Source organism: Mercenaria mercenaria, chromosome 6 (genome assembly GCF_021730395.1).
Source record: "Mercenaria mercenaria strain notata chromosome 6, MADL_Memer_1, whole genome shotgun sequence".
Lineage (NCBI taxonomy): Eukaryota > Metazoa > Mollusca > Bivalvia > Venerida > Veneridae > Mercenaria > Mercenaria mercenaria.
In genome coordinates, this window is record NC_069366.1 from 46,328,998 (window position 1) to 46,355,094 (window position 26,097).

A 26,097-nucleotide genomic window follows, 5' to 3' on the forward strand; every position below is an offset into this window, starting at 1 on the left:
CAATAGTTTTATTACTTTCAGTTTAGTTTCTTCAATTGTGTATTAGTATCCCTCAGTCACTTTCTGCTGCCCTACCGTGAATACCACATCCCCGCTCCAGTATTTTTTCTTGAATCTTGAAAATGTATTTTGGTGTCCCTGTTTCACATCCAGCATCCCCACATGTACCCCTCCTCCAACCCTCTCCTCTCTAGTCATAATTATTTTTATTTCTTAAACGGTAACAAAATTCGAATAGCCCCAGGTCCCCTGAATTTACTGTCCTAATCCATTGGCAAACTTGATGCATTTATTACATGTTTTGCAGTGAATTATTGAAATATTAGAGTGAAATATATCTGGTATTTTCAAGTGAAAAATATCAAATATTTTTACAGTGGTAGCTAGGAAACTGTAAAATGGGTAAATTTACTCAAAACATGAAATAACAAGAGCTGTCCGTAAGACAGCGCGCTCCACTATTCGGGGATTTGATAGTAAAATGAATATATGTCTGAATAAGAGACCTGTACTATAAAAGGAAGATACACCAAGTGGCATAATTCCATCAAATACACAAATTAGAGTTATTAGGATGGTTACAACAAATGCAGATGATGATGGTAAAGATATATTTTGAGTTTCAAGTCATTATCTTATATAGTACCAAAGTTATGTTCAGAAAATGATGTTTGTTAAAAAAATTTAAGTGTAAAAGAGGCATAATTTGGTCAAAAATACAAATCAGAGGTATGGGGATTGTTACCACACATGCAGATGATGGAGATAAAATTACATTTTAAGTTTCAAGTCGTTATCTTATATTGCATTAAAGTAATATCCAGAAAGCAAAGATTGCAAAATAAATATAAGTACAAAAGGGGCATAATTCTGTCAAAAATACAATTATGAAGTATGTAACCACACATGCAGATGATGATTATAAACAAATATTTTTAATTTCAAGTCATTATCTTTTAAAGTACTAGAGATGTCTATTAATAAAGCTTTCGAAAAAAAAAATTAACATGAAAATAATTCCAAGTATAACTCATTGGTGACCTTGACCTTGGGTATAATGTGCCCAGCCCCTGCATATACTATGTTTGTATGTTGGACAATGTTTATGAGAACTTACAGTAAGGTATAAGCAAAAGTAACAAAGTTATGACAGAAAAACAAAGGTTGCCGAAAAACTTTAACCTTAAAAATAACCTAAGTACAACACCTTGGTGACCTTGACCTTGGGTATAATGGGCTCAACCCCTACATATACTTTGTTTGCATACTAGACAATGTTTATGTGAAGTTACAGTAAGATATAAGCAATATTAACAAAGATATGACAGAAAAACAAAGGTCGCCGAAAAACTTTAACCTTAAAAATAACCGAAGTATAACAGCTTGGTGACCTTGACCTTGGGTATAATGGGCTAAACCCCTACACATACATTGTTTGTATACTGGAATACAGCTTGGTGACCTTGACCTTGGGTATAATGGGCTAAACCCCTACACATACATTGTTTGTATACTGGACAATGTTTATGTGAAGTTACAGTAAGATATAAGAAATAGTAACAAAGATATGACAGAAAAACAAATGTTGCCGAAAAACTTTAACCAAGAAGGGTCACGCCGACGCCGACGCCGGGGCGAGTAGTAGTATAGCCCCCCCCCCCCCCCCCCCCCCCCCCCCCCCCCCCCCCCATTCTCCGAATAGTGGAGCTAAAAAGGAAATTTGTTTTACATGCAAGATAAAACTATATTTCACCCTCGAACGCCATATCCTATATTTTCACTCGTGGGTATGCCTGTCGTGAAAATATTGCATCTGGCGTTCACTCGTGAAAGATATTTCAATCTTAAACTGAAACAAACAAATATCGTCTATGTAATTGTTGGAGTACTATATGTTCCCTAGTGAAATAAAGTTTTATGGTAATCTATAAGAAACAAAATAATAAGTTAGTATGCCCTACGTTTTGCAAGTAACATGTAACCGACTTATCTTGTTAATTAATTCTGCGTCTTTTCAAAGAAATGTTTATAAAATCATATTTGCGGTTCGCAGTGTGTCTGTAATCCGGATTGGGGAATTTCTCTACCTTCACGGTTGGTAAACAGACAAAACGTGATTGGTCGTCTGCTACAAAAAATAAATTTATTATCAATGAAAATCGAATTCGTTTTTACTACATTTGCATACGTGTGTAAATAAGGGGAATATTTGTCCCATTTTATGTCAATGTCACTGATGATACATAAATATTGCGTTTTAAAATATGTAAACAATAAATAAAAGGCAAAAAGTGGCACGAAGATTAGTCCAAACTAAAATAGCGACTTGGTGTCAGGTAACATTGTCCAAAACGTAGAAAAAGGTCGCTAGGCAGGATTTAACGACAGAGTTTTAGTGCCAGGTGTGTGAAGTTATTTATTAACTCGAAAAGTCCAAATTTCGATTTTTTTGGTCACAATTTTGAGTTGCGTACCTAGAAATTTCGAGTCATCATTACCAAAGTATACGTTGGCTAAGATTAGGAACCTTGGGTACCCAGAGACGGTATGAGATAACCGGGCAGTGTTCGCTGTAAAGAAATATTTTACACCATGTTTTTGTATCCAAATGGCAGAGAAATGTAGACTTACCCTACATAAACGCGAAGTTGTGAGTGCTGACTACGTTTTGAGACCAACATTGGGTACCTGGGGTAAGGGTGCCTGGGTACCTGGGGTAAGGGTGGCTTTAGATTTTGATAAGTCATAGAAGGTGATTTGGTAGTATTCGAACCTAGAGTATTTCATTATTTTGACAATATATGAACAGTTTTCGATCTGGTTGGAGTCCCTACCACCGGAATGTACTATACATGTAAGTACATATCATGGATACATTATAAGGAATAGCTGTAGAGACTAGGGTAGTTCCTAAATTGATGTATGGTAGTATATGTTCAAGTCCCTACATGCTGGTTACCATATATGGAGGTGTAGGCAGATGTATTCACTTAACAATTTTACTGTCTAAGAGATAGTGTAATGACCAAGTCTCTTCCAAGCTAAAGTGATTAGCCTATTAACATTTGTGGCCTTGTTAGACAGACAGACGTTAAAGTTTTGCGCGTAAAGAGGCTAGGTACTAAGTCGAAATTTTGAGTTAGTGTTTCGAAAATTCGAGAAAATAAGTAACTTACACCTGGCACTATGCTTTTCCGTAAGACTTTTAGAAACAAAATGTCTGAATTCATTTATCTATTTGACGATAAAATTACTTTGTTTTAACCTACCTAGTTCGTATCAGGCCAACATGGTACCAATTTGATTTTCAATATCGGTTTGACATCAGATTTTGCGAAGTTGACGTTATATCGGTTCAATATTGTGTCCTCACATAGAATAATACCATAAAAAGATATCGGTTTGCCGATATCAGTCCAATATACCAGTGCTTACTGGGATACTGTTGTCATTCTTGTGTCTGTTTAAATCTATGTCACCGTCTTCTGTCATGTAGTTTGCGCGATATACTTTCTAAAAACCTTCCGTGAATAAAGTAACTTTGGGACACATTTGCTATGATGCCCACGTGAAAGAAAACAACATGGTAGAATTTTCTAAAAAAAAAATAGATTTTTGTTGATTTACATTTGGCCGTAAATGTATATGCGTGTATCTGATCAATTCATTTACTGCTGAACCTTGCTATTTTTTGGCATAATGACACACGTGCACGCACGTACGCACGCACGCACGCAGGCCAAAATATCTTAAAGGGATCGTCTTCTTATTCGTACCTTTTTTCTTGTAAATAAACGTAAAATTTAAAACAACGTTACTCAGTCAGTGTTTTATATTTACATAAACATCCGTGTAATAATTGAAAAAAAAAATCCCAAAAGTGTTAGTCACGTGTATGTAATTACAACAGGAATTTCACAGAACTTTATATCGTACTCATAAATTATCGGCCTAATTATTCGTATTGTTTCGCAAATTGTGAATAATTATGATACGGACCAGTCCCATTTAATTCTCAGGAAAATTTCTTGTTGCGTTAGTGGAAAATTCTAGCCTGCCAACATACAAAACTCGGTTGTTTAAATTTGTAGATACAGTTTCGCACACCAGTGGAAAAAAAAACTTTACAGAACGCTGTAGTCTAAAGCGTCGAGAAGTTGGCACTGACATCGAAGATCGAAAATCGAAATTAAATTTCTAGCCAGCTTTAAACTTCGAGCCAGCTCGAAGATCGAAATTCAACATTGAATATGAATTTCGTGCTAGCTTTTAACTTCTAGCCAGCTCGATTATCGAAATTCAAGATAGAATTTCGAGCTGGAATTGAATTTCGAGCCAGCTCGAAGATCGAAATTCAGATTTTCTAAAACTTGAATATCGAGCTGGGGTTGAATTCCGAGCCAGCTCGAAGATCGAAATTCAGATTTTCAAAAAGTTGAATATAGAGCTGGGGTTGAATTTCGAGCCAGCTCGAAGATCGATATTCAGATTTTTAAAAAGTTGAATTTCGAGCTGGGGTTGAATTTCGAGCCAGCTCGAAGATCGAAATTCAAATTATGAAAAAGTTGAATTTCGAGCTGGGGTTGAATTTCGAGCCAGCTCGAAGATCGAAATTCAAATTATGAAAAAGTTGAATTTCGAGCTGGGGTTGAATTTCGAGCCAGATCGAAGATCGAAATTCAGATTTAAAAAAAATTGAATTTCGAGCTGGGGTTGAATTTCGAATCAGCTCGGAGATCGAATTTCAGATTTTGAAAAAGTTGAATTTCGAGCTGGGGTTGAATTTCGAGCCAGCTCGAAGATCGGTATTCAGATTTTGAAAAAGTTGAATTTCGAGCTGGGGTTGAATTTCGAGCCAGCTCGAAGATCGAAAATCAAATTATCAAAAAGTTGAATTTCGAGCTGGAATTGAATTTCGAGCCAGCTCGGAGATCGAAATTCAACTTTTTGATAATTTGAATTTCGATCTTCGAGCTGGCTCGAAATTCAACCTTACCTCGAAATTCAACTTTTTGATAATTTGAATTTCGATCTTCGAGCTGGCTCGAAATTCAACCCCAGCCCGAAATTAAACTTTTTCAAAATCTGAATTTCGATCTTCGAGCTGGCTCGAAATTCAACTCCAGCTCGAAATTCAACTTTTTCATAATTTGAATTTCGATCTTCGAGCTGGCTCGAAATTCAACTCCAGCTCGAAATTCAACTTTTTCATAATTTGAATTTCGATCTTCGAGCTGGCTAGAAGTTAAAAGCTAGCACGAAATTCATATTCAATGTTGAATTTCGATCTTCGAGCTGGCTCGAAGTTTAAAGCTGGCTAGAAATTTAATTTCGATTTTCGATCTTCGATGTCAGTGCCAACTTCTCGATGCTGTAGTAGCCTAAATCTATTTTTGAAATCGATTTTGTACAAAATGGCCAGTTATTCATTTATTATGTTAAAGCTGACAGCCAGCTTTTAGATGTTTAAACTCTTATTTCATTTTCTCAATTTGATGAGGTATCTCTTAATATGTCTATAAAACGCCTATAAAAAGCATTAGAGCCTACTGCGTGATTTATGCTTTTAGTATCGCAAATATTTACTGAACTATATATTGTACACTCTTGAAACAATTGTAGTACTTAATGATATCCTTTTAGCGTATACGTAAAGTACAATGATAAACTACGTCATAAGCCTAATAACTTTAAGTAGTCAATATTGCGTACAAAACAATTTAAGGTAAGGAACACCTAAACTAAAACATACAAAACAACAACAACAACAAAAAACGCTGTAAAAGAGCGTTAGAAAGTAGTTCAAAAACTGTTGTGAATTTTAGAATGTTTTTTTTTTTTCAGAAAGAGAAAGAATGCAAATCATCAGAGCCTACGGTCGGACTTGTACTCCAGACCACCTCTAAACAGAGAAATCAGACCAGCTTGCTCTAAAAACCATCTGAACATCGGCATTGTACTTTAACCTGCGAATAGAAACCTCCTGACAATAAAGATTATTTTTGTCTCTCTCGAGGGTAGTCTTTATGGACAGGTTTGACTGTATGTAATTGTATACTAGTAGAGGACCATAATTGTCCTTAGTCGCTCACCTGATCTTGACTATTTAACCTTGAATATATGTATGACACACTGAATCATGAATGATAACTGCGTTTAATATACAAAAAAAGAGAACCAAACAAACATTAAATAGCTTTGAACATTGAGGGGACCTTGCCAGGATGCTACAGACTAAAGTTTGGTGTAATTCTGACTTGTAGATTGTTTATGTGAATTGTGGACGATGGACGACAGACCATGCACCTATACACAACAAGCTTCCATCGACTAAATTCTGCATTTTCTTGTCAGTACGTTGGGTACTTTCGTACGACCTCTAAAATGAAATAACACAAGTTGAAGATGATCAGTGAAAGCAATTTATTTTTTAAACTTACAGATGACAAGGTACGGTTACAGACGATTTTTATATACCTCCTAGAACTACAATACATATGAGCCGTGCCATGGGAAAACCAACATAGTGGGTATGCGACCAGCATGGATCCAGACCAGCCTGCGCATCCGCGCAGTCTGGTCAGGATCCATGCTGTTCGCTTTCAAAGCCTGTTGGTATTAGAGATACTGTTAGCGAACAGCATGGATCCTGACCAGACTGCGCGGATGCCCAGGCTGGTCTGGATCCATGCTGGTCGCACACCCACTATGTTGGTTTTTCTCATGGCACGGCTTATATGTATATCAGAGAAAAAACAAATGTATTTATCCCTTTGAAACATTTTTAGTTCTCTCAGCGCTTTAAAGCTAAAGTAGATCCTATTTAAGAATAAACAACGACCTTAAGTGAATTTGCCTGATGAACTGTACTTTAAAATTCAAGTACAATGTATATTATAAGAGGCATATTTGACTTCCGCGTGCGCAGATGCACGCTTATCATAAAGTACTCGAATAAACAAAGTGCATCTTGTTGTCTTTTTTATAGCACACTTTCGTATAACATAACATTTATCCACTTAAAACAGCAAATATGATTGGATTTGTACGAAACGGCAGAAATGCATGTTGAAAAAAATGAAAAAATAAAAAAAATGAGTAAAAGACTGATTTAAAAAATGAAGAACAGGCTGAGTGCGCTCTTATTCACCTATCATTTTCGCGTTTATGAACCTGAAAGTCACATACAAAAATTTATAGGGGACCGCGCCGTCTTAAAGTGCAAGAGTACAGCTTATTTCTGATACACCGCTGCATCAATTGTGTACGATCCGCAAGTCTTTGTCTAATGTATTAATTGTGTGGACTCCGCGACTCTATATCAATTATAGCAACCGTGATTGCTCCATAAGTCATTCTTTTTTCCAACAGCTGTGTGGACTCTGCAAGACAATATCTTGCCTGTGGTATCTAATGCATCAAGAGAAAAGGCACCGCGAGATTAAATATGGACTCTGCAAGCCTATTTTGATACAATAAATGTGTGCTGGGCTCCGCATATTTGACGCATCAAAGGAGTGGATACCATAATGATGTGGACTCCACAAGTCTATATCTGATGCATCAAAGGAGTGGATACCCTAATGATGTGGGCTCCACAAGGCTATATTTGACTCATCAAAGGAGTGGATACCTTAAATGATGTGGACTCCACAAGTCTTATATCTGATGCATCAAAGGAGTGGATACCCTAATGATGTGGGCTCCACAAGGCTATATTTGACTCATCAAAGGAGTGGATACCCTAATGATGTGGACTCCACAAGTCTGTATCTGATGCATCAAAGGAGTGGATACCTTAATGATGTGGACTCCACAAGGATATATCTGATGCATCAAATGTGTGGAACTTGTAGGTCTATATCTGATGAGGATTCTTATTTTAACCTCGAAGGCGTACTTGTAAAAAAATGCTTGTGCTCTATATACCGTTTAATGTTTCTTGTTTTTTTATTATACTCAGTACAGTCTTAGTACAGAGACGATGTAAACTGTAGGTATTTTTGTCTCGTTTTAGTCTGAATATTTACTCGCGTTGTTAATAATTCGCGACCTGTAGCTTGACCCTGATGTAAATTCGCGATAAGCATAGTGCGCGAAAATAAATCTGTCGCGAATGTTAAGTTATCAAATTATTTTGTTCGTGAAAAATATTATGGAAAACGATTTCCTTCTTGTTCCAAAAAAACGGCCATTATCAGTATGTAGTGTAAGACTTTGTCCACGTTTATCTTTATAATAACCTAAATTTAGAATAACGTACAAGGAATATGATACTGTAGTACTATAACTCAGAGGAATTTAGAAAATTTATACAATAACGGGACCATTTCTTGTATGGACGGTCTTTATCTTTTGATCACGTATAAATCAAGCTGGCTTTTATAAAATATGATTTAAGTGATTATCTAACTTGCACGTGTCACATGCTAAAATCTTAACAAGAGACAAGATTAAAATGTTTTAACAAATTCAGAGTAATGCACTATTAAAATGTCAAATGTCTTGTTTTAGAAACTTAAAAAAAAATCCAGCAATTTTTCGCAGACGTTAATTCAAAACGTTGTCAAAACAATCCATTAGGCAGATAAAATATGGAAGTTCTTAACTGAAAACAAAATGAGAAAATGTCAAGGCAATGTTTTAGAATGACTTTAAAGTTTGGGGCCCCGGAAACTAAAATTGTTTTGCTCTAAAACACATATTTGCTTTCTTATACACGTAGTTAAATATTGGTAATTTATGATATAACCTGATGGTTTAAAAAGTGTTCGGTTTACAAATTCAAGGACACTTTTCAAGTATTATATCGAGTTAAACCATCTGTGTCATAAGTCATAAGTACATATATACGTTTAATTAAGAATATGATTAAAGGTAGGCACTGGGCCACACAACAATGTCATCACCGTCCGAATTTTCGGAATTATATACTTACAATATGCATCCCGACAAAGAACTCCTGCGTCACATCGCTTATATCATAATCTTATATAATTTCCCTTTTCCTAAGTGAAGATAAAGTATGTTGTCATATGTGTAATCAGTTCTTTGACAAGAAAAGTTCAACCTGGGCCGTTTAGTATGATCCTAGTTTAATTGCGTCCGGTCATGGAAGTGGATTTAATACGTGACTTTTATATATATGTTACATATGAAATCAAAAACGTCATTGAAAGGGTATTTGAATCATTACGGGAGTCGGTCGTGTGACGGTATTGCCTGTTAATCAGACATTAATCCCCACTACATCTTTCGTTAATTTCTTTTTATATAATTATTTTTTTAAGAGCCAGATAATTTTACAGGACTGGTCGTGATCAGTACGTAGAGGTAGAAACTTGTATTTTGCATATTAATTTGAAAGCCAAACATGTAATAACCCCTGTGGAGGTACATTAAAATATCGATACATTAGTTTTCTTAAAATTGTATTACCTGTTTACATAAACATGAAATTTTATCCTGTCTCATATAATCTGACACTTCCACCACACGGTGATGAATCAAAATTGCGATTTGCTTTTAAAACTATTGGGCATAAAATGGCGAGAATGCAGGAAAAATTGAAAATACTCTATCAAATAAAATTGTCAAAAAAAAAAAACAAAAAAAAAAAAAAAAAAAAAAAAAAAAACGCTGAAGATGTTATAAACTTTATAACGTTCCTATTCCACCTTTAAGTTCTTCAGAATGCTGTATGGTATCAATGTGAGTCCGTATAAATCCCCCACCAAATACCCCCGCCCCCACCCCCTTGGAGTGTTATACGTACCACACCTCACAAGGAGGGTTGCATACCCTTCTTCCGCACAAAGCTGGAAGACATGTACAGACAACTTAATCTGAGCTAGTTGAAAAATCCCGTATTTTATCGTGATCAACATCATAAAAAAAACAACAAAAAAAAAAAAAAAAAAAAAACCCCTCATTCAAAATATCATCATCGTCGTCATCGTAGTCATCACCTTCTTAATCTAAATCATCACCTTCGTTGTAGTCATTTTAGCATCATCATAAATGTTATCTATCATACAGACTGGTCACCTCGATTCATTTGACCATATTCAAAACTACCCACCAGGGATCATTTTTTATTTTTTCCCCAGAATGTCGTCCTCGGTGACGCATCTTGCATGTCTGATCTCGAAAACAAGAATTTCTACGGAATACTGTTAGAGTCTTCGATGCGTCGCGTTTGTAACCCGCAGTACACGACGGTATGACGCGACGCGCGTTTGTACGATACGATGTGTTGTGTCGTGTCGTCGCGAGTCGTATCGTACCGCCGTCTCATGCTTTTTTTTTTATTTAGCCATACCATACAAATTTAACGACTACCTTACCGTATACGGATTAAATTTTAGGCCTGTAGATCACCTAACATGAACTCACCTAAGCTTAAAAGGCGTTAAATTGACTACTACACAGGTTCGAACCTGGCTGGTCAGAACTTTGAATGTGTCACTAACCATATTCTTGAAGGCTTTTGACCTGTTTCGAGCCTCTTTTTCTCATACTATCTGTTTATATCTTTACATGTAGGTATAGAAGATAAAGAAGCAGATGACGATGAGGATTATTATTATTATTATCATTATTATCATTTCAGTCAGTATCATATATTGATTACTCACTTCAGGTCAGATAGACAAAATAAGAGGTCAAAAACATGACCTAAATTTCATATCAGTCGCCTTTGTTTGTCTTAGTATTTTAATCTTATATCATAAATTCAAACAAGAGCATTATTTGCTTTGTAAACAAAACGCTCTCACGAGCATGTAGACATCTTTAAACCCTGCTTTCAGCGACCTTAAAAAATCGGAGTCAGGAATAACTAGATCAACGGAAATGAACTACTAGGGTGTTATAATATCCAAACTGATACGAATATTCAGAAGCCGGGAAAACATTAAATAAGACGCATTTACTTTTTTAATATGTAATGTACTAAACCAATTCTGTCATATGAAATAAGGTCAACTCAAATGGCATCTTAATAAATTTTATTTTTTTCCCGCAATTTTAATAGATAGAGAATTATTTAACAAAAGGTAAGAACCCATGAGCTATATATAATATATAATGGTGCCAAACCCCTCTTCTAGAACAAGCTTAATTAGTTTCACATAAACATTTTTAAAAAGTCAACTTAAACCGAATAAGGACACCTCATAAAGTAGCTAATTCAATATTACATCAGAAATTAATACCGTGTATCTAAGGGAGGCAACTGTTGTAGGCTTATATTGAAACGCAGCCGGTGCAAGTGTTATGACCTCATTTATTACTTCCCTTCTTTTCGTGTTTTAGAAGAGAAAAAAAACAACAATACATATACTTGGTGTGTGCGATTGCTATACCAACCAGATCCACATTGAAATATTGGAGAAATATTATCATTTTTACAGCTTGTTACACAGTCTTTTCCATGTCAAATAAACTTATGAACATCATAAACTTTCAGATCAAGTCGAGACGATCTGCTTCAAAGAATAGAGGCTGCTGTTGCAAGTTGTGTTATGACAGACTCACTTCCTAATCTTTATTTTCTACAGCCAACTTAAACATATATGAGAATCGGCAACGATCGCTTAACAAATTTCTGTGGGCTACTCAAACTGTAAAAAATCTTGGACATAGGGAAACCGCACCGATTCTATTCAAACAAAGCATGGAATAGCACCTGACAATGTGATCTATTAGTATGCGCGATCTTTTCACGGAAGAGCAAGAAACGAAAATGAAAAATCACATCTGCAGTAATTTGGATGATTCCGGATCTTTGCATTGACACGCGTACCATTCCTCATACAAAACTTGGTGCTAGGTTCATTATTATTAAAAAAAGCAACGGTCTTTAACTAAAAGAATTGTAAAGAAATAATTGGTGGAGGGATCCTCTGTTAAAATAGCAAAAAAGTAACAGTTCCTCAAAGGAACAATGTCTTATCAATCATACATTCTACCAACCATTGAGAATTTAGGACCATCATGGTCCTCTTATTTGTGAATCGCGTTGATCGTTTATGGTCTTTTGGGATCATGGATTCCATTCAATGTTTTTGTGTAATAAAATTCCATTCAAGTGAATACTTCGGGCTAAAGGAGCTATTGCACCTTACAGTACGTCTCAGGAATAGCCGTTTGCTTCTTTGACCTCTATTCTTACAACTATATTCTTCATATGTTCTCATTTCAGTGGGGGTATCATTTTCGGTGACTATTATAGATCGCAATATTAACGTCTGACGTCAAACCTTTCACGAGAATTAAGGCCCATGCGATGCTTCTACGGTCCACGATTTAACAGACGACAATACGAAACTTCAAATCGCATTTCAAGATACAGTTCTATCAGGACAATGTGTGATGATTAATTATGTAATTTCCTTCAATATTTATTTCTCTCATTCCCACCAGTGACTTATGTGGTGACGTTTTCAATTACTTGCGGAGGATACGGATAAACGTAAAACAGCAGAAGGGAGGCTACTCTTGTAGGCTTATATATGAAATAATAGCAAGACAAGTGTTATGATTTCATTTATTATCTCCCATCATTCTCGAAAAGCATACAGAATGTTCCGTTGCATACAGCCTTACAGTTAGTACTTTCCGATTTTGATTTACGTTAGTTTCATTTTTTTTTTGTAGTAAATCTCAATATGAAAAAGAGATTTAGAATTGAAGCAAACTTTCTTAAATCACGAAACCACCGTTTATATCCAGTAACATCAGCATGCACAAAAAACAGATCATTCGCGCAAAATATAACACTGGAGTGCGAAATAAATGGTCAAGGAACACATGGTGAGTAAACTGGCCAATATCTTTGGTGCTAAAAAGTATGGAAACAACTGAATACGTGCATAGGGCTGAGAATACATTGTGCTTCAACCGGCAATAAGTAAGTTCTCTGGAAACTCATTGGTTTTCAAGATCATTCGTGAGAATGATGACCTGGGAACATTTGTGTTTCGTTGGTATTCATTGCTACAGTAATGCATATTGTACTTCATTTTATAGGCAGTCGGGTAGCTAATTACATGGATAGGACATTATATTATGATAACTGCATCGAGTGTTTCATGCGCTAATCATTACTATGCATATAGAATGAATGTCGGTATATATACATGTATATTGAATTCCAGTAGGGAATATTTGAGCCGTGCCATGAGAAAACCAACATAGTGGCTTTGCGACCAGCATGGATCCAGACCAGCCTGCACATCCGCGCAGTCTGGTCAGGATCCATGCTGTTCGCTTTCAAAGCCTAATGGCATTAGAGAAACTAATAGCGAACAGCATGGATCCTGACCAGACTGCGCGTCTGGATCCATGCTGGTCGCAAACCCACTATGTTGGTTTTCCCATGGCGCGGCTCATTTCAACATTAAAACAGACCGCACTAAGAACGAGGGCTGATACGTAGTCTCTAATAAACTGTTCAAGTATGTTTAAATTAGATTAGAAAATAACGAAGTATCGCGTAATCAATTATACTTAAAACCTACAATAAGATTTTTAAATATTTGCACAGTGGTGTAAGAAAATAAATTGACACGGGTCGTGGCAAAACCCACTGAAGACTAAAATACTACAGAAATCACAATGACATAGATGTGTGATTAGACCTTTATTACTTCTTCGAAACATTTGATGTTTGTTCAGTATTGTCGTCTGTAGATGAATAAGGAAAACGAAACATCTAATGTTTGTTTGATCTGGATTAAGTTACACCGATACAATTTAAAGTCATAAGGCAACTTTAACTCAGCTTTTAAAGGTTGGGGAAAACCCCAGGTGCCCATTTCTGGCATTATTTCAATGGGCAGAACACAACGGCTTAGAAGCGATATAACACACTTCATTCAACTAAAAAAGTGTCAGTGCAAGACATAATGATGAAAATATACTAGATGCTCTGACGGCATTGCCACACCCTGTACGGCTTCCTTCGGATTCGGAGCACGTTTTCGTATATAGCTCCTTGCTACAGAGGAGCTATATACGAACGCAAGCATGTGCAAATCCGAATATGACTCCCTATACATGGATTAAAATGCTATTATAGTAATGTTAGAGTAATACAAAACATGAATATGTGGAAGTGTTATTTGGACCTTGGGAAAGCGGGGGAGGAATGCAGATTTGCTCTTCTCCGTTCGTGAATACGAATGAGTAAGGCGCACGTAAAGATACTAACGGGCAAGTGAAGTTAAGCGTTTGTATCTTGTCTGGCAGTTGTGTCCTTTGGTATAATCCAAATACATATTTGTTTATGCTATGACAGGCATTCATCTTTTGACTTATGTGAAAGAGCCGCCAAATTTGAAACAAATGTTGATTAGGTGTAAGTGACGATTTTATTTTTGAATTGACCAGTAACTCCAGAATTATAGCCATTCGTTTCAATGATATCGCAATATCGATATTTCCTGACTGGAGTGTTTAAAAAAAGGGACATTCTGCATCATATGCAAATTGTTTTGACTTTTTGGGCCGAGATATAATATTGATGTAAAGCAAAAAAGGAGCGAACTTCAACTTACTTATTCTTACACAATGTATAAGTTCAAAGTTAAAATATTGAAATCATCAGAGAAAAAAGAGAGCTTTCAGGCTATGGTGCATTTTCTCGTCCTATAGAAATGACTCAGTTGCACGATCTTAATGTTATTGTCTGTCTGTAACGTTAAATGCAGTATAAAGCTAATGAATTCAAAATGATGGATTTTTATTGTAATCTAGTTATCACTAAAATTGATCTGTTCGACTGAATAGAGTTTTCGCAGTAGTCACTAGTAAGAGATAGTTCATATCGAATCATATCGAATCAGTCACAAGTATAATTGTTTTTGTACCCCCCCCCCCCCACCCCCACCCAACGACAACGAAGTTGTAAGCGGGGTGGGTATACTGGTTTCAGATTGTCTGTTTGACTGTCCGTCCGTCCGTCCGTCCGTCTGTCCGTCCATAGTGCGCACCAACTCTCCTCATCCCCTTGACACAATTTAATGAAACTTCACACAAGTGATCAGTAACAACAGTAGTTGTGCACGGTGCATGTTAGGTTCTTTCTTCAGAAAAAAAATTGCAGAGTTACGGGACTTTGTTTTTTGTTACTATACTATATACACAGAGTCTGCATATGCAATCTTGTGCGCGCCTAATCTCCCGAACCCATGCACACAATTGAATGAAACTTTTGGTAACCCTAGTTGTGCATGGTGCATGTTAGGTTCTTTCAGAAAAAAAATCTGCGCAGTTATGGGACTTTGTTTTTTGTTAATATACTATATACATACAGTTTACATATGCAATATTGTGCGCGCCTAATCTCCCGAACCATTGCACACAATTTAATGAAACTTCACACAAGTGACCAGTACCGATCTTGACCTGTGAGCCACATACCCCAAAATTAAGAAGGATCTTTTTCAAGTGGTACTAAGTCAGTGTGTTAAGTTTGAATGCCAAGCTATTTATACTTCCTGACTTAAGAGTCCAAAATTGAACAAATTACTACAAATTAGGAGACAACATGTGGTGAAACCAACAAATCTTTACGAAACTGATTGTAGTACTTTAAAATCATTATTATTCACAACAGATTAATATATGCAAATGTAAAAACTTCAGACAACATCTCAGGGTTCTCTGAATTTCGGAGTCCCTGTATGCATAATTGGTCCCGGTATACGCGTTTATTGCAGCTTGGGAGTCCCGGACGCACGTTTCCGCAGTGGGACGCAAGCATTAAATTGATTACATAAACCTACGAATACACAAGGTTTGACTCGAGAGCAAAATATGTGGGCGGAGTTACTCGCTTGTCACCGATAGCCACGTATAGCCAATTAGCGTTGCCTGTTTCTACTACACCGCGAGACAGGCGGACTCAATTACATGTGATTGACGGTGTGATTGCATATGCACAAATGACAACCTTTGATTGTAAACAACGGATTACAAAGCGTTCGAAGTAACTCCGATTGTTTTCTCACGTAATAATTACCAGGCAGAATTAAAGAAATTTTTAGAAAAAGTGATAATTAGGCTTAATTATGAATGTCCGAGTAATTTTAAGATGCTGTCGATGCGGTCTTAACGTGATTATTTTTTTCTTCAAAACTGCCGATGTTACTGAAGAAGCATTATGTTGATCACAGACATACTGCACATTCTTGTTGTATTTTAGACCAAATGTTTTAATGATTTGTATTAAAATAAAGGTAGGGGATTATGTCCAGGTAGATCAGAAATAGCAGTGTGTTGGGGGGGGGGGGGGGGGAGTTTATCCTGGGGTGATTTTGTCCTACATTCACTTTTGATTGTATTGTTCACCTTCTGGGTGAAGAAGTATGATTACAAAATGTCTATTGGTCTACACTTAATTTGACAGTACGATAGAGGCCTATGTTTTGACGAAACGTTAAAAGTCTGTCCGTCAGTCTAGTTGGGACTGCAACTTTTTCAGCTTTGGGAGTCCCAGGACTGCAACTTGAAATTGCTAGTGAGAACCCTGCATCTTCCATGTCAAGAGACTGTATTATGTTTTGTATTGGTTTGAGTTTCATGTCGACACAACTGAAATACGTATGGCTACATTCAAGCTTTTGATGTTGCAAGAAAGACTCCCCCCCCCCCTCCTTCCAGACATTACTTGCAGGTGCCAAATGAGTAGAACCTTGATCCTCCATACGCCAGCTTAATCCTTAGCCTGCTGGCGGCAGATGACTCTGCCTTTGCGACCAGTGCAGACCAAGATCAGCCTGCACATCCGTGCAGTCTGATCATGGTCTGCACTGTTCGCTATTCAGTCAGTAAATTTTCAGTGCAAACCCCTTTGAATAATAAATGGTACTGTCCAAATTGAAAGATGGACCAGTCCATTATAGAAATACAGCTGGGTAAGGGTTAAAGGTTCCCTCACATGAACTAGTTTTACTGCCCAACTGAGGTTTTGAACTAAAAGCAGTGAGGCAGTTAACTTTGTAAACATCAGAACATCTACAGCAAGGCTTACCCATGGAGTTCCCCAGGAGTTTCTGCCAATCCAATATTCTGTGCCGTTAGGAGAAACACCCCAACCTGCCACAGATATAATGTGGTTGATTTCTGAGAACAAGTGATATTCGGCAAATATCCCTCCCTCATAGGCCTCTAGACCATCTGTTGCCATAACTCCACAGCTGAAAATAAAGAGAAGTACTTTCAAAATCTAAAATGCTGCAATCACCAAAATGTTGTTTCAAGGTTGATAATAGGTTTTAGGTATTGTCCAAATTAAAGATAACTAACAGTATTAACCCTTACCCTGCTAAATTTCTCAAATGGAATGGTCCATCATTCAATTTGGACAATACCATTTATTATTCGAAGGGGTGTTCACTGAAAATTTACTGACTGAATAGCAAACAGTGCAGACCATGATCAGACTGCACGGATGTGCAGGCTGATCTTGGTCTGCACTGGTTGCAAAGGCAGAACCACTTGCCACAGCAGGCTAAGGGTTAAAGAGTATCCCAAACAAAGGCTAGATCAGTCAGTAACACTGCATACAATTATACTCTGCAGGAGACAAATGGGAGATTTTTTTTACTTTCTTCAAATCTGTTTTGCCATTTTATAAAAATGTCATGACAAAAAATGGTGACAGTCTTATAAAAATTTAAGTTGCGGCTGTGGGGTTGCATTCAGATACTAATAACAACTGGCTTCAAACAATTATACGCTACCAGAAATGACATGTTCTTAATTTTCTTTCAAATAAACACATAGAAAATATAGTCCAGTTTGAAATAATATGTAAACATAAACCTGATTGGTCCATTTTGATAAATTTCTGCCATCATTTTCTCTCTACCAGATACTGAGCCATAGTCAGCTACCTTGGTAACATTGTAGGTACTAAGGCTTTTACATTTACCAAATGTTGTACATGTACCACATTGGTCAAATGTGTTACATTCTGAAACATGATAGAAATATAATATGAGACGTGCCATTAGAAAACCAACATAGTGGGTTTGCGACCAGCATGGATCCAGACCAGACTGCACGGTTGGATCCATGCTGTTCGCTTTCAAAGTCTATTGCAATTAGAGAAACTGTTAGCGAACAGCATGGATCCTGACCAGACTGCGCGGATGCGCAGGCTGGTCTGGATCCATGCTGGTCGCAAACCCACTATGTTGGTTTTCTCATGGCATGGCTCAATTATTATAGTTATTACAATTTCATCTATAATATTATACATTGCATTTACTAACAGAAACTATGGACTAAATACACTAGCTAACACTGAAAATGGGAAATATCATAAAGTTTACTTCTGATAAAAAATTACTTGTATAAACACACTGTGCTGCTCAACTTCATCTTCTGTGTTAAATATGATGTTGTATAAATGACAAACATTTACTAGGCTTAATAAACATAAGCATTTCAAATTAAACATTTTAGCTACATGACTGACATTTTATGCAAATTCCTGAAGCAAACTACAAAATTTAACATTCAGAAAGATTACCTTGATCCTTAGCCTGGTAGTTATTGCAGGTTTCATCGGGAATTCCAGATTTATGGGCATATTCGTACACGCCCCTGTCGTCCCCGCCCTCACAGGATCCTGCCCCTCCACAGTCAATCACATTCTGAATGGATAGGTAAGCTGAAGGCCATGCCCCATTTCTTTTAATGTTGATTCTATCAGCCAATGCACTGGTAGAGCCCATTCCCCAACATGATCCACAATCTGTTTTAGAAATAATTACTTTATCCTAAACAAATGGTCCAAGGGTATTTGTGCAGGTTTAATGTATCCAATCCACAAATAAGCATTGTTCTGTATAATGGTGTTATTAAACTATATCAAATATTGATGCCTGGTAAGCTAATATAGTTTTGGTTATAATCATTTGAAAGTGTATTGTCTACTGAAAAAGAAAATATAAATTACATGACAAAAAATGACAGAATTTTTATTTTTTCACTTTATAGTCTTCAATGATAATTCAACAGAAATCCATTTATTACAGTGTAAGATTTATCATTTCACAGCCAAAACACATGACTGTAATAGTTCTTGCATATTACCTATGGTCATCTTATTTGCTAATTCTTGTTCAGCAGATACACCTCTTTCAAATGATAACAAAAACAAGAGGACCATGATGGTCCTGAATCGCTCACCTCTTCCCACATGACCCAGTTTTGAGTATGACGTCGTTTTTTTCTATTATCTCATGTGACCCAGTTTTGAACTTGACCTAGATATTATCAAGATAAAAATTCTGACCAATTTTCATGAAGATCCATTGAAATATATGGTCTCTAGAGAGGTCAAAAGATTTTAATAATTTTAGACCTACTGACCTAGTTTTTGACCGCAGTTGACCCAGTTTCAAACTTGACCTAGATATCATCAAAATGAATATTCAGACCAACTTTCATACAGATCCCAGAAAAAGTATGGCCTCTAGAGAGGTCACAAGGTTTTTTTATTATTTGACCTACTGACCTAGTTTTTTACGGCACGTGACCCAGTTTCAAACTTGACCTAGATATCATCAAGATGAACATTCTGACCAATTCTTATGGAGACCCATTCACAAGTATGGTCTCTAGAGAGGTCACAAGGTTTTTCTATTTTTAGACCTAATGACCTAGTTTTTGACCGCACATGACCCTGTTTCGAACTTGACCTAGATATCATCAAGATGAACATTCAGACCAATTTTCATACAGATCCCATGAAAAATATGGCCTTTAGAGAGGTCACAAGGTTTTTCTATTATTTGACCTACTGACCTAGTTTTTGACCGCAGGTGACCCACTTTCAAACTTGACCTAGATATCATCAAGATGAACATTCAGACCAATTTTCATACAGATCCCATGAAAAATATGGCCTTTAGAGAGGTCACAAGGTTTTTCTATTATTTGACCTACTGACCTACTTTTTGACCGCACGTGACCCACTTTCGAACTTGACCTAGATATCATCAAGATGAACATTCTGACCAATTTTCATGAAGATCTCATGAAATATATGGCCTCTAGAGAGGTCAGAAGGTTTTTCTATTTTTAGACCTACTGACCTAGTTTTTGACCGCACATGACCCAGTTTCAAACCTGACCTAGATATCATCAATTTGAACATTCAGACCAACTTTCATACAGATCCCATGAAAAATATGGCCTCTAGAGAGGTCACAAGGTTTTTCTATTATTTGACCTACTGACCTAGTTTTTGACCGCACGTGACCCAGTTTCGAATTTGACCTAGATATTATCACGGTGAACTTTATGACCAATTTTCATGAAGATCTTGTGAAATATATGGCCTCTAGAGAGGTCACAAGGTTTTTCTATTTTTAGACCTACTGACCTAGTTTTTGATGACACGTGACCCAGTTTCGAACTTGACCTAGATATCATCAAGGTGAACATTCTGACCAAGTTTCATGAAGATCTTGTGAAATATATGGCCTCTAGAGAGGTCACAAGGTTTTTCTATTTTTAGACCTACTGACCTAGTTTTTGATGGCACGTGACCCAGTTTCGAACTTGACCTAGATATCATCAAGATGAACATTCTGACCAACTTTCATAAAGATCCCATGAAAAATGTGACCTCTAGAGTGGTCACAAGCAAAAGTTTACGGACGGACGGACGCACGCACACACGCACGGACGCACGCACGGACGACGGACGACGGACACCGCGTGATCACAAAAGCTCACCTTGTCACTTTGTGACAGGTGAGCTAAAAACATGGGGTCACCTGTGAGGCATCAAAATCTTACCTATTTGTGGACTGGATACAGGCATATTAAACTGTACAGAGGGCAGCATTTTTATGATTATGTATTTTAAATCCCTTTGACAATACAATCCAATGAAACTGAATATTGATAATTACATGAGTACAAAAGACTGAAAGCTAGTTACCTTAAAGTAGCAGCACTATAAAATTTCATCTTTCAAAAACACATGTAGTATGACCAAGGAAGAATAAATAAGTGTTTATGAAGAATTACACAATTACCTTTGTGACTAGGGCAGACCAAGATCAACCTGCATTTCTGTGCAGGCTGATCATGATCTGCACTGTTAGTTATTCAGTCAGTAAACTTTCAGTGAACACCCCTTTGAATAATAAGTGGTACTGCCCAAACTGAATGGTGGACCAGTCCATTTTAGAAATATAGCAGGCTAAAGTAAAGTCTAATTACCTTCCCCTCTCAAAACAACATTTATTATATGACAACATATACTTTTAAAACACTGCTTCTCTTTAAAAGTGGCCTCAATGCAGGATCAAATCCATTCCATTCTTTAAAATATCTAACCCTTACCCTGCTAAATTTCTATAATGAACTTGTCCATCTTTCAATTTGGACAGTACCTTTAACTGTTAAAAGGGGTGCTTAATTACCAAAAAAGATACTGACTGAATGGTGAACAATGCTGTTCATGATCTACTGGTACACTACACTGGTCGCAAAGGCAGAATCAATTGTGTCCAGCATGATACGGTTTAAATATTTAAGACAATAGCATACTGGCCAGTTGCAAGTTTCATAACTGAATAAAACTTTGAATGGGTCAATTCGTTTCACTTTTGCGGCGTACGCCGTTTCGCCGCGTACAACCGGCTAGGCGTTCGTTTGGCTTGCCGGCACTGCCCGGGTCTACCCGGCGTACGCCGATGTGCGCCGGTCTTGCGAGATAGGCTAACCGGCAAATCATATATTTTCGCGATACAAAATCGAGTAAACATTTGAAAATTTGGGTAAGTACCAGTAAATGTAGAAACATGCTGCAAGAACTATTTGCTAACTTATTTGGAAAAGGCCGCAAGAGAAAATCATAATAAATTGGAAACTTATTTTTTTGTTTCTGCAGCTCTCGTGGCTGGCGTACACCGAAGCGTTCGTTTTATTGATAAACCGGCGATATTTTTTTTCTTGCCGCCCACGTGACCAGCGTGCCCCGGGATGAGTGAAACAAATTGGCCCAATGTAACATGAATAGGAAATATGGTAGTTTATTTACATTGAGGTATGTGTTGGTTTCTGGTTGTGCTGGCGTAATTTTTTCCATCCTTGTTTCTCCAATCAAAGCTAGCCGGTATATCCTCTGCTGACAAGTACTCGTGAGGTCTGGGATATGTTCTGAAATGAAAATACACAAAATATACTTATATGGTGAGCTAAAGTTACCACTAAAATAAATGTGGGATTAATGTCCCGATATGTCACTTTGATACAGGACAAGTAAAATAATATAAAATGTTGTGATCAAAATCTTTGACCCACAGATATAACCTTGACCTTGAACCTTGTGACCTGGTTGTGCATTCTGAAATGATGCTAGTTTTATGAAAATTCTTGTAGTGAATTAGAAGATAATGGAACATTTAATCCTGTGGTAACTGTTTCAGAAATATACCTTCGGACAAGGATTACAGACACGACTGCAATACAGCTCCTATATTCTTTGTATCTAGGGGTATGTTATTATAGCAATGACGGCCATAACTCCTGAAATGTACATTCAAACCGGCAATGGTGGTGATAATGCAAAACTAGATGGCTGATCTGGGTTTTACTGCACACCAACACAGTATAGTTTGGTGCCAAAACAGGACTAAAAATTTGATTTCACATCTCATTTACCTTGAAATAAAAATATGGGGTATCATATGGAATCAACCTTTATACCTTCAGGAATCACATTGATGAATATGGTGGGCCTTAACTGACAAAAAGTCATGAAAAATCCCAGAAATCATGGGAGTGCCTTGAAATAAAAATTATGAAATGTCTCTGTGAGTATTCCTGTGCAATAATCTTAATTCATACTAAAAAATTTGGACAAGAATTTTTTTTCATTATCAAACAAATAAATGTGCAATTAATTTCTATATCATTCTATGAAAGAGAATACTGTTGGGTTAACATTAATATGTTAATTAACCTCTGTCACAGTTCAGCTCTGACATTTCATAGCACATGAACATCATAAATTATTTAACTAAGTTGTCCAGTACAGAATAAACAAATGATTAAATATCCTGAAATGAATTTCGTATCAGATGAAAGTGTACCCAGCGCAGGTACATGTAACAATTAAGACAATAAACTTGTTATCAGTCATGTGCTTCTCATTACATTAATTCAATTGTCAACAGTCACATGACTTAATTATTTGCATAATTTAGCATAAATCATCATAAATTGCTGTAAAATCATTAGTATTCAGGGTGTGGGGAGGGGGTAGTGTCACCTATGATATTAAATCCCGACTTCAAAAAGTGGGCTCTACTGTGTACCATCTTTTTGCCCAGTACACCGATTTCACCCAATTTGTAACTGGGCTAGTTACACACGCATCAATTTGGAACACATGCGAGACATGCCGAATAGCCCTATCGAAACATCATGGCGCATTTTGGTGTACTGTTCACGTGATCTGGATAGTCTGTGCTGTATGAATCAAGCCCATGCATCTTATTAATTTTATTGTTGAAAGTGTGACTGCATATATCCCAACAAAATATCCATTTTGGCCAAATCAACATTTATGCCCACCAAATTAAATGATAACCTTGTACTATTCAATGCACTGACCTAGTTTCCAACATTCTTTGCCTTCACCTATGCCCTGTATATAATGTAATTGTAACTCTGTGATTCCAGCAGGTATGCAAATTTTGATTCCAGTACCTCATGTTTTTTTTTCTATGTAAATGAGATGTGGAACCAAAACTTGTAGTCCTGTTTGGCGCCATATAACCTATACTGAGTTGGTGCGCCGTAAAACCCAAATAAATAAATAAATAAATGGATAAAATCATTTGAAACCATTTTAGAGAGGTCCCTGCAAACTGACCAAATCTGATGGAAATCAATCATATAATTTGCTCCAAGAGTTTGCCATTCATCAGCTCTAGTGATATATGCTTATCCGTATGAACAAAGTGTAACAGACTGAAGGGTGTTTGAATCCCGTCTTGTGCCGAATGCCCTTTGTGTTGACTAGTGATGTGAATCACACAAAATACTACTGAAGATTTACAACATTATTTAATGTATGCCGAATATTTACAAATTTACAAAAGAAAACAATCAAGTAAATAATCTATATTTCAAATAAAAAGAAAAGAAAAAAAGATACACATGGGTGAAACACCCTCTAATGCTACACCCAAGCTCTTCTTAAGATAATATGAAACTGACAATATGCAGGCACCTTTCCCGCTTAATAAATGAGGAAGAAGCACATACAAATACATGTAAGGCGTAAAAAAAAAAATTGTTTGTTTCCGGTATCCCGACCTACCCTAAATGTTTTTATGGCCTTGGCGAATACTTTTTTCAACTTTTTAACAAAAAGTTAATTGCAAAAATGAACTTTTTTATGCTTTAAATATGGTCAGTGATGTTAGAAATCAACTTACTGATGCTCTAAAGGCATAACCCCCTTTTATGTATTCATTTTTTGACATAAAAATAATTTCCGAAAAGTCTCCCTTAATAATTTTTTTTTTTAAAAACCCGCCCGCTTAGCTCAGTAGGTACAGCGTCGGTCTACGGATCCCGGGGTCACAAGTTCGATCCTCGGGCGGGGTGTATGTTCTCTGTGACTATTTGATAAACGACATTGTGTCTGAAATCATTAGTCCTCCACCTCTGATTCATGTGGGGAAGTTGGCAGTTACTTGCAGAGAACAGGTTTGTACTGGTACAGAATCCAGGAACACTGGTTAGGTTAACTGCCCGCCATTTCATGACTGAAATACTGTTGAAAAACGGCATTAAACCCAAAACAAACAAACAAATAATAAAAAAAAAAAAAAATTCCGATCTACCTACCCTAACTTTTTCGAACATGTTACCGGAAACAAAGAATTTTTTTTTAGGCCTAATGTCTGACTGCCTATATCCTTTCCGCAACCCTAACGTATTAAACGTATTAGCGTCTGATGGCCCTTTCGAGCTTCCGTAGAATCAATATTTATTATATGAAATTTATTTTGAAAATATTTCTGAAATGTCTCTAGAGGTCTGCAGCTCTCAAATACGGTTATATCGTATATCCGAGGCATATACTGGCACTCTCAGACAACATCAAAAACGACCTTTCAAGCGATTTGATGAAGTTCCAAAATTATCAATGTACCCTTGGTCCGTTACGAACCCCTGTGGGATTTCTGGTTATTCCGAGCTCAAATATCTTTTTGTAGATGAAAAGCTGACATGCAGTACTAATGCCCAGGTAATTTCAATTTGTTAGAAAGTGTTGAAAATTGACTCCACAATAGCCAAAAAAAAAAAAAAGTCCACGCGCATACATTCAGACGGGGTGACCACTGCGCACGACCCCTGACTATCTACGAATCAAAATACGGCTTTCGTTTTCAAGTTTAGCATTTCTACTTTCATTTTCTTTACTTCCAGAAATAGCTGAAGGTCGAGTGACGTCATTTTATGTGTTGTCAAAAACATATATATATATGCCTGGCAGGATCGCATAAATATGTGCTGGCCATCCTAAGGATATAATATATTACAAATCATCACTGATCAAGTGTATAAGAAGAATTATAACATGTGTACAATGAATAGTTTACAATTTCTTATCTGAATCTTTTTTACTTATACATACATGTATGAGGAAAATAACTAAAGATTTTTTTTACTTACTTGACACCAAAGTCCTCATCTTTTATCATCTTTTTATAACCATAGTTTTTCTTAAACTTTGGTTCATACTTCAGCACTGAAGGTTTGTTGAACTCATACACTGATGCTGCATTAATGACAGCAACAATGCCAACCAATATAAGAAGTTTCTCCATAGTGTTGTGTGTGACTGTCAAAACCTTTGTGTGTGGATCATGTGATATTTCAGTCATATGACTTACTATGTCGTAAAACTTGATTGTCATTTTTTTGTCTAAAAGTGAGAATTCAATCAATTTAAACAGATGTATTAACATCGCTGTTTTGAAATAAACAGATATTGAAAATATTTCTATGATATTGGATGCAGTGCGTACTTAATCATTGTCG

At 36.6% G+C, this 26,097-nt stretch overlaps 1 protein-coding gene across 1 annotated transcript; it reads right to left on the reverse strand.

The window, feature by feature from the left end:
- Positions 1 to 42: 42 nt before the first annotated feature.
- On the reverse strand, positions 43 to 25,919 carry LOC128558027 (cathepsin Z-like). Its single transcript, XM_053546787.1, has 6 exons — positions 25,729 to 25,919; positions 22,076 to 22,194; positions 18,545 to 18,769; positions 17,833 to 17,983; positions 16,917 to 17,204; positions 43 to 190 (listed from the first exon to the last, which is right to left on the reverse strand). Exons 1-6 carry the CDS (start codon positions 25,881 to 25,883, stop codon positions 43 to 45), a joined length of 1,086 nt encoding a protein of 361 aa, XP_053402762.1. The 5' UTR covers positions 25,884 to 25,919.
- Between the last annotated feature and the right edge of the window lie 178 nt (positions 25,920 to 26,097).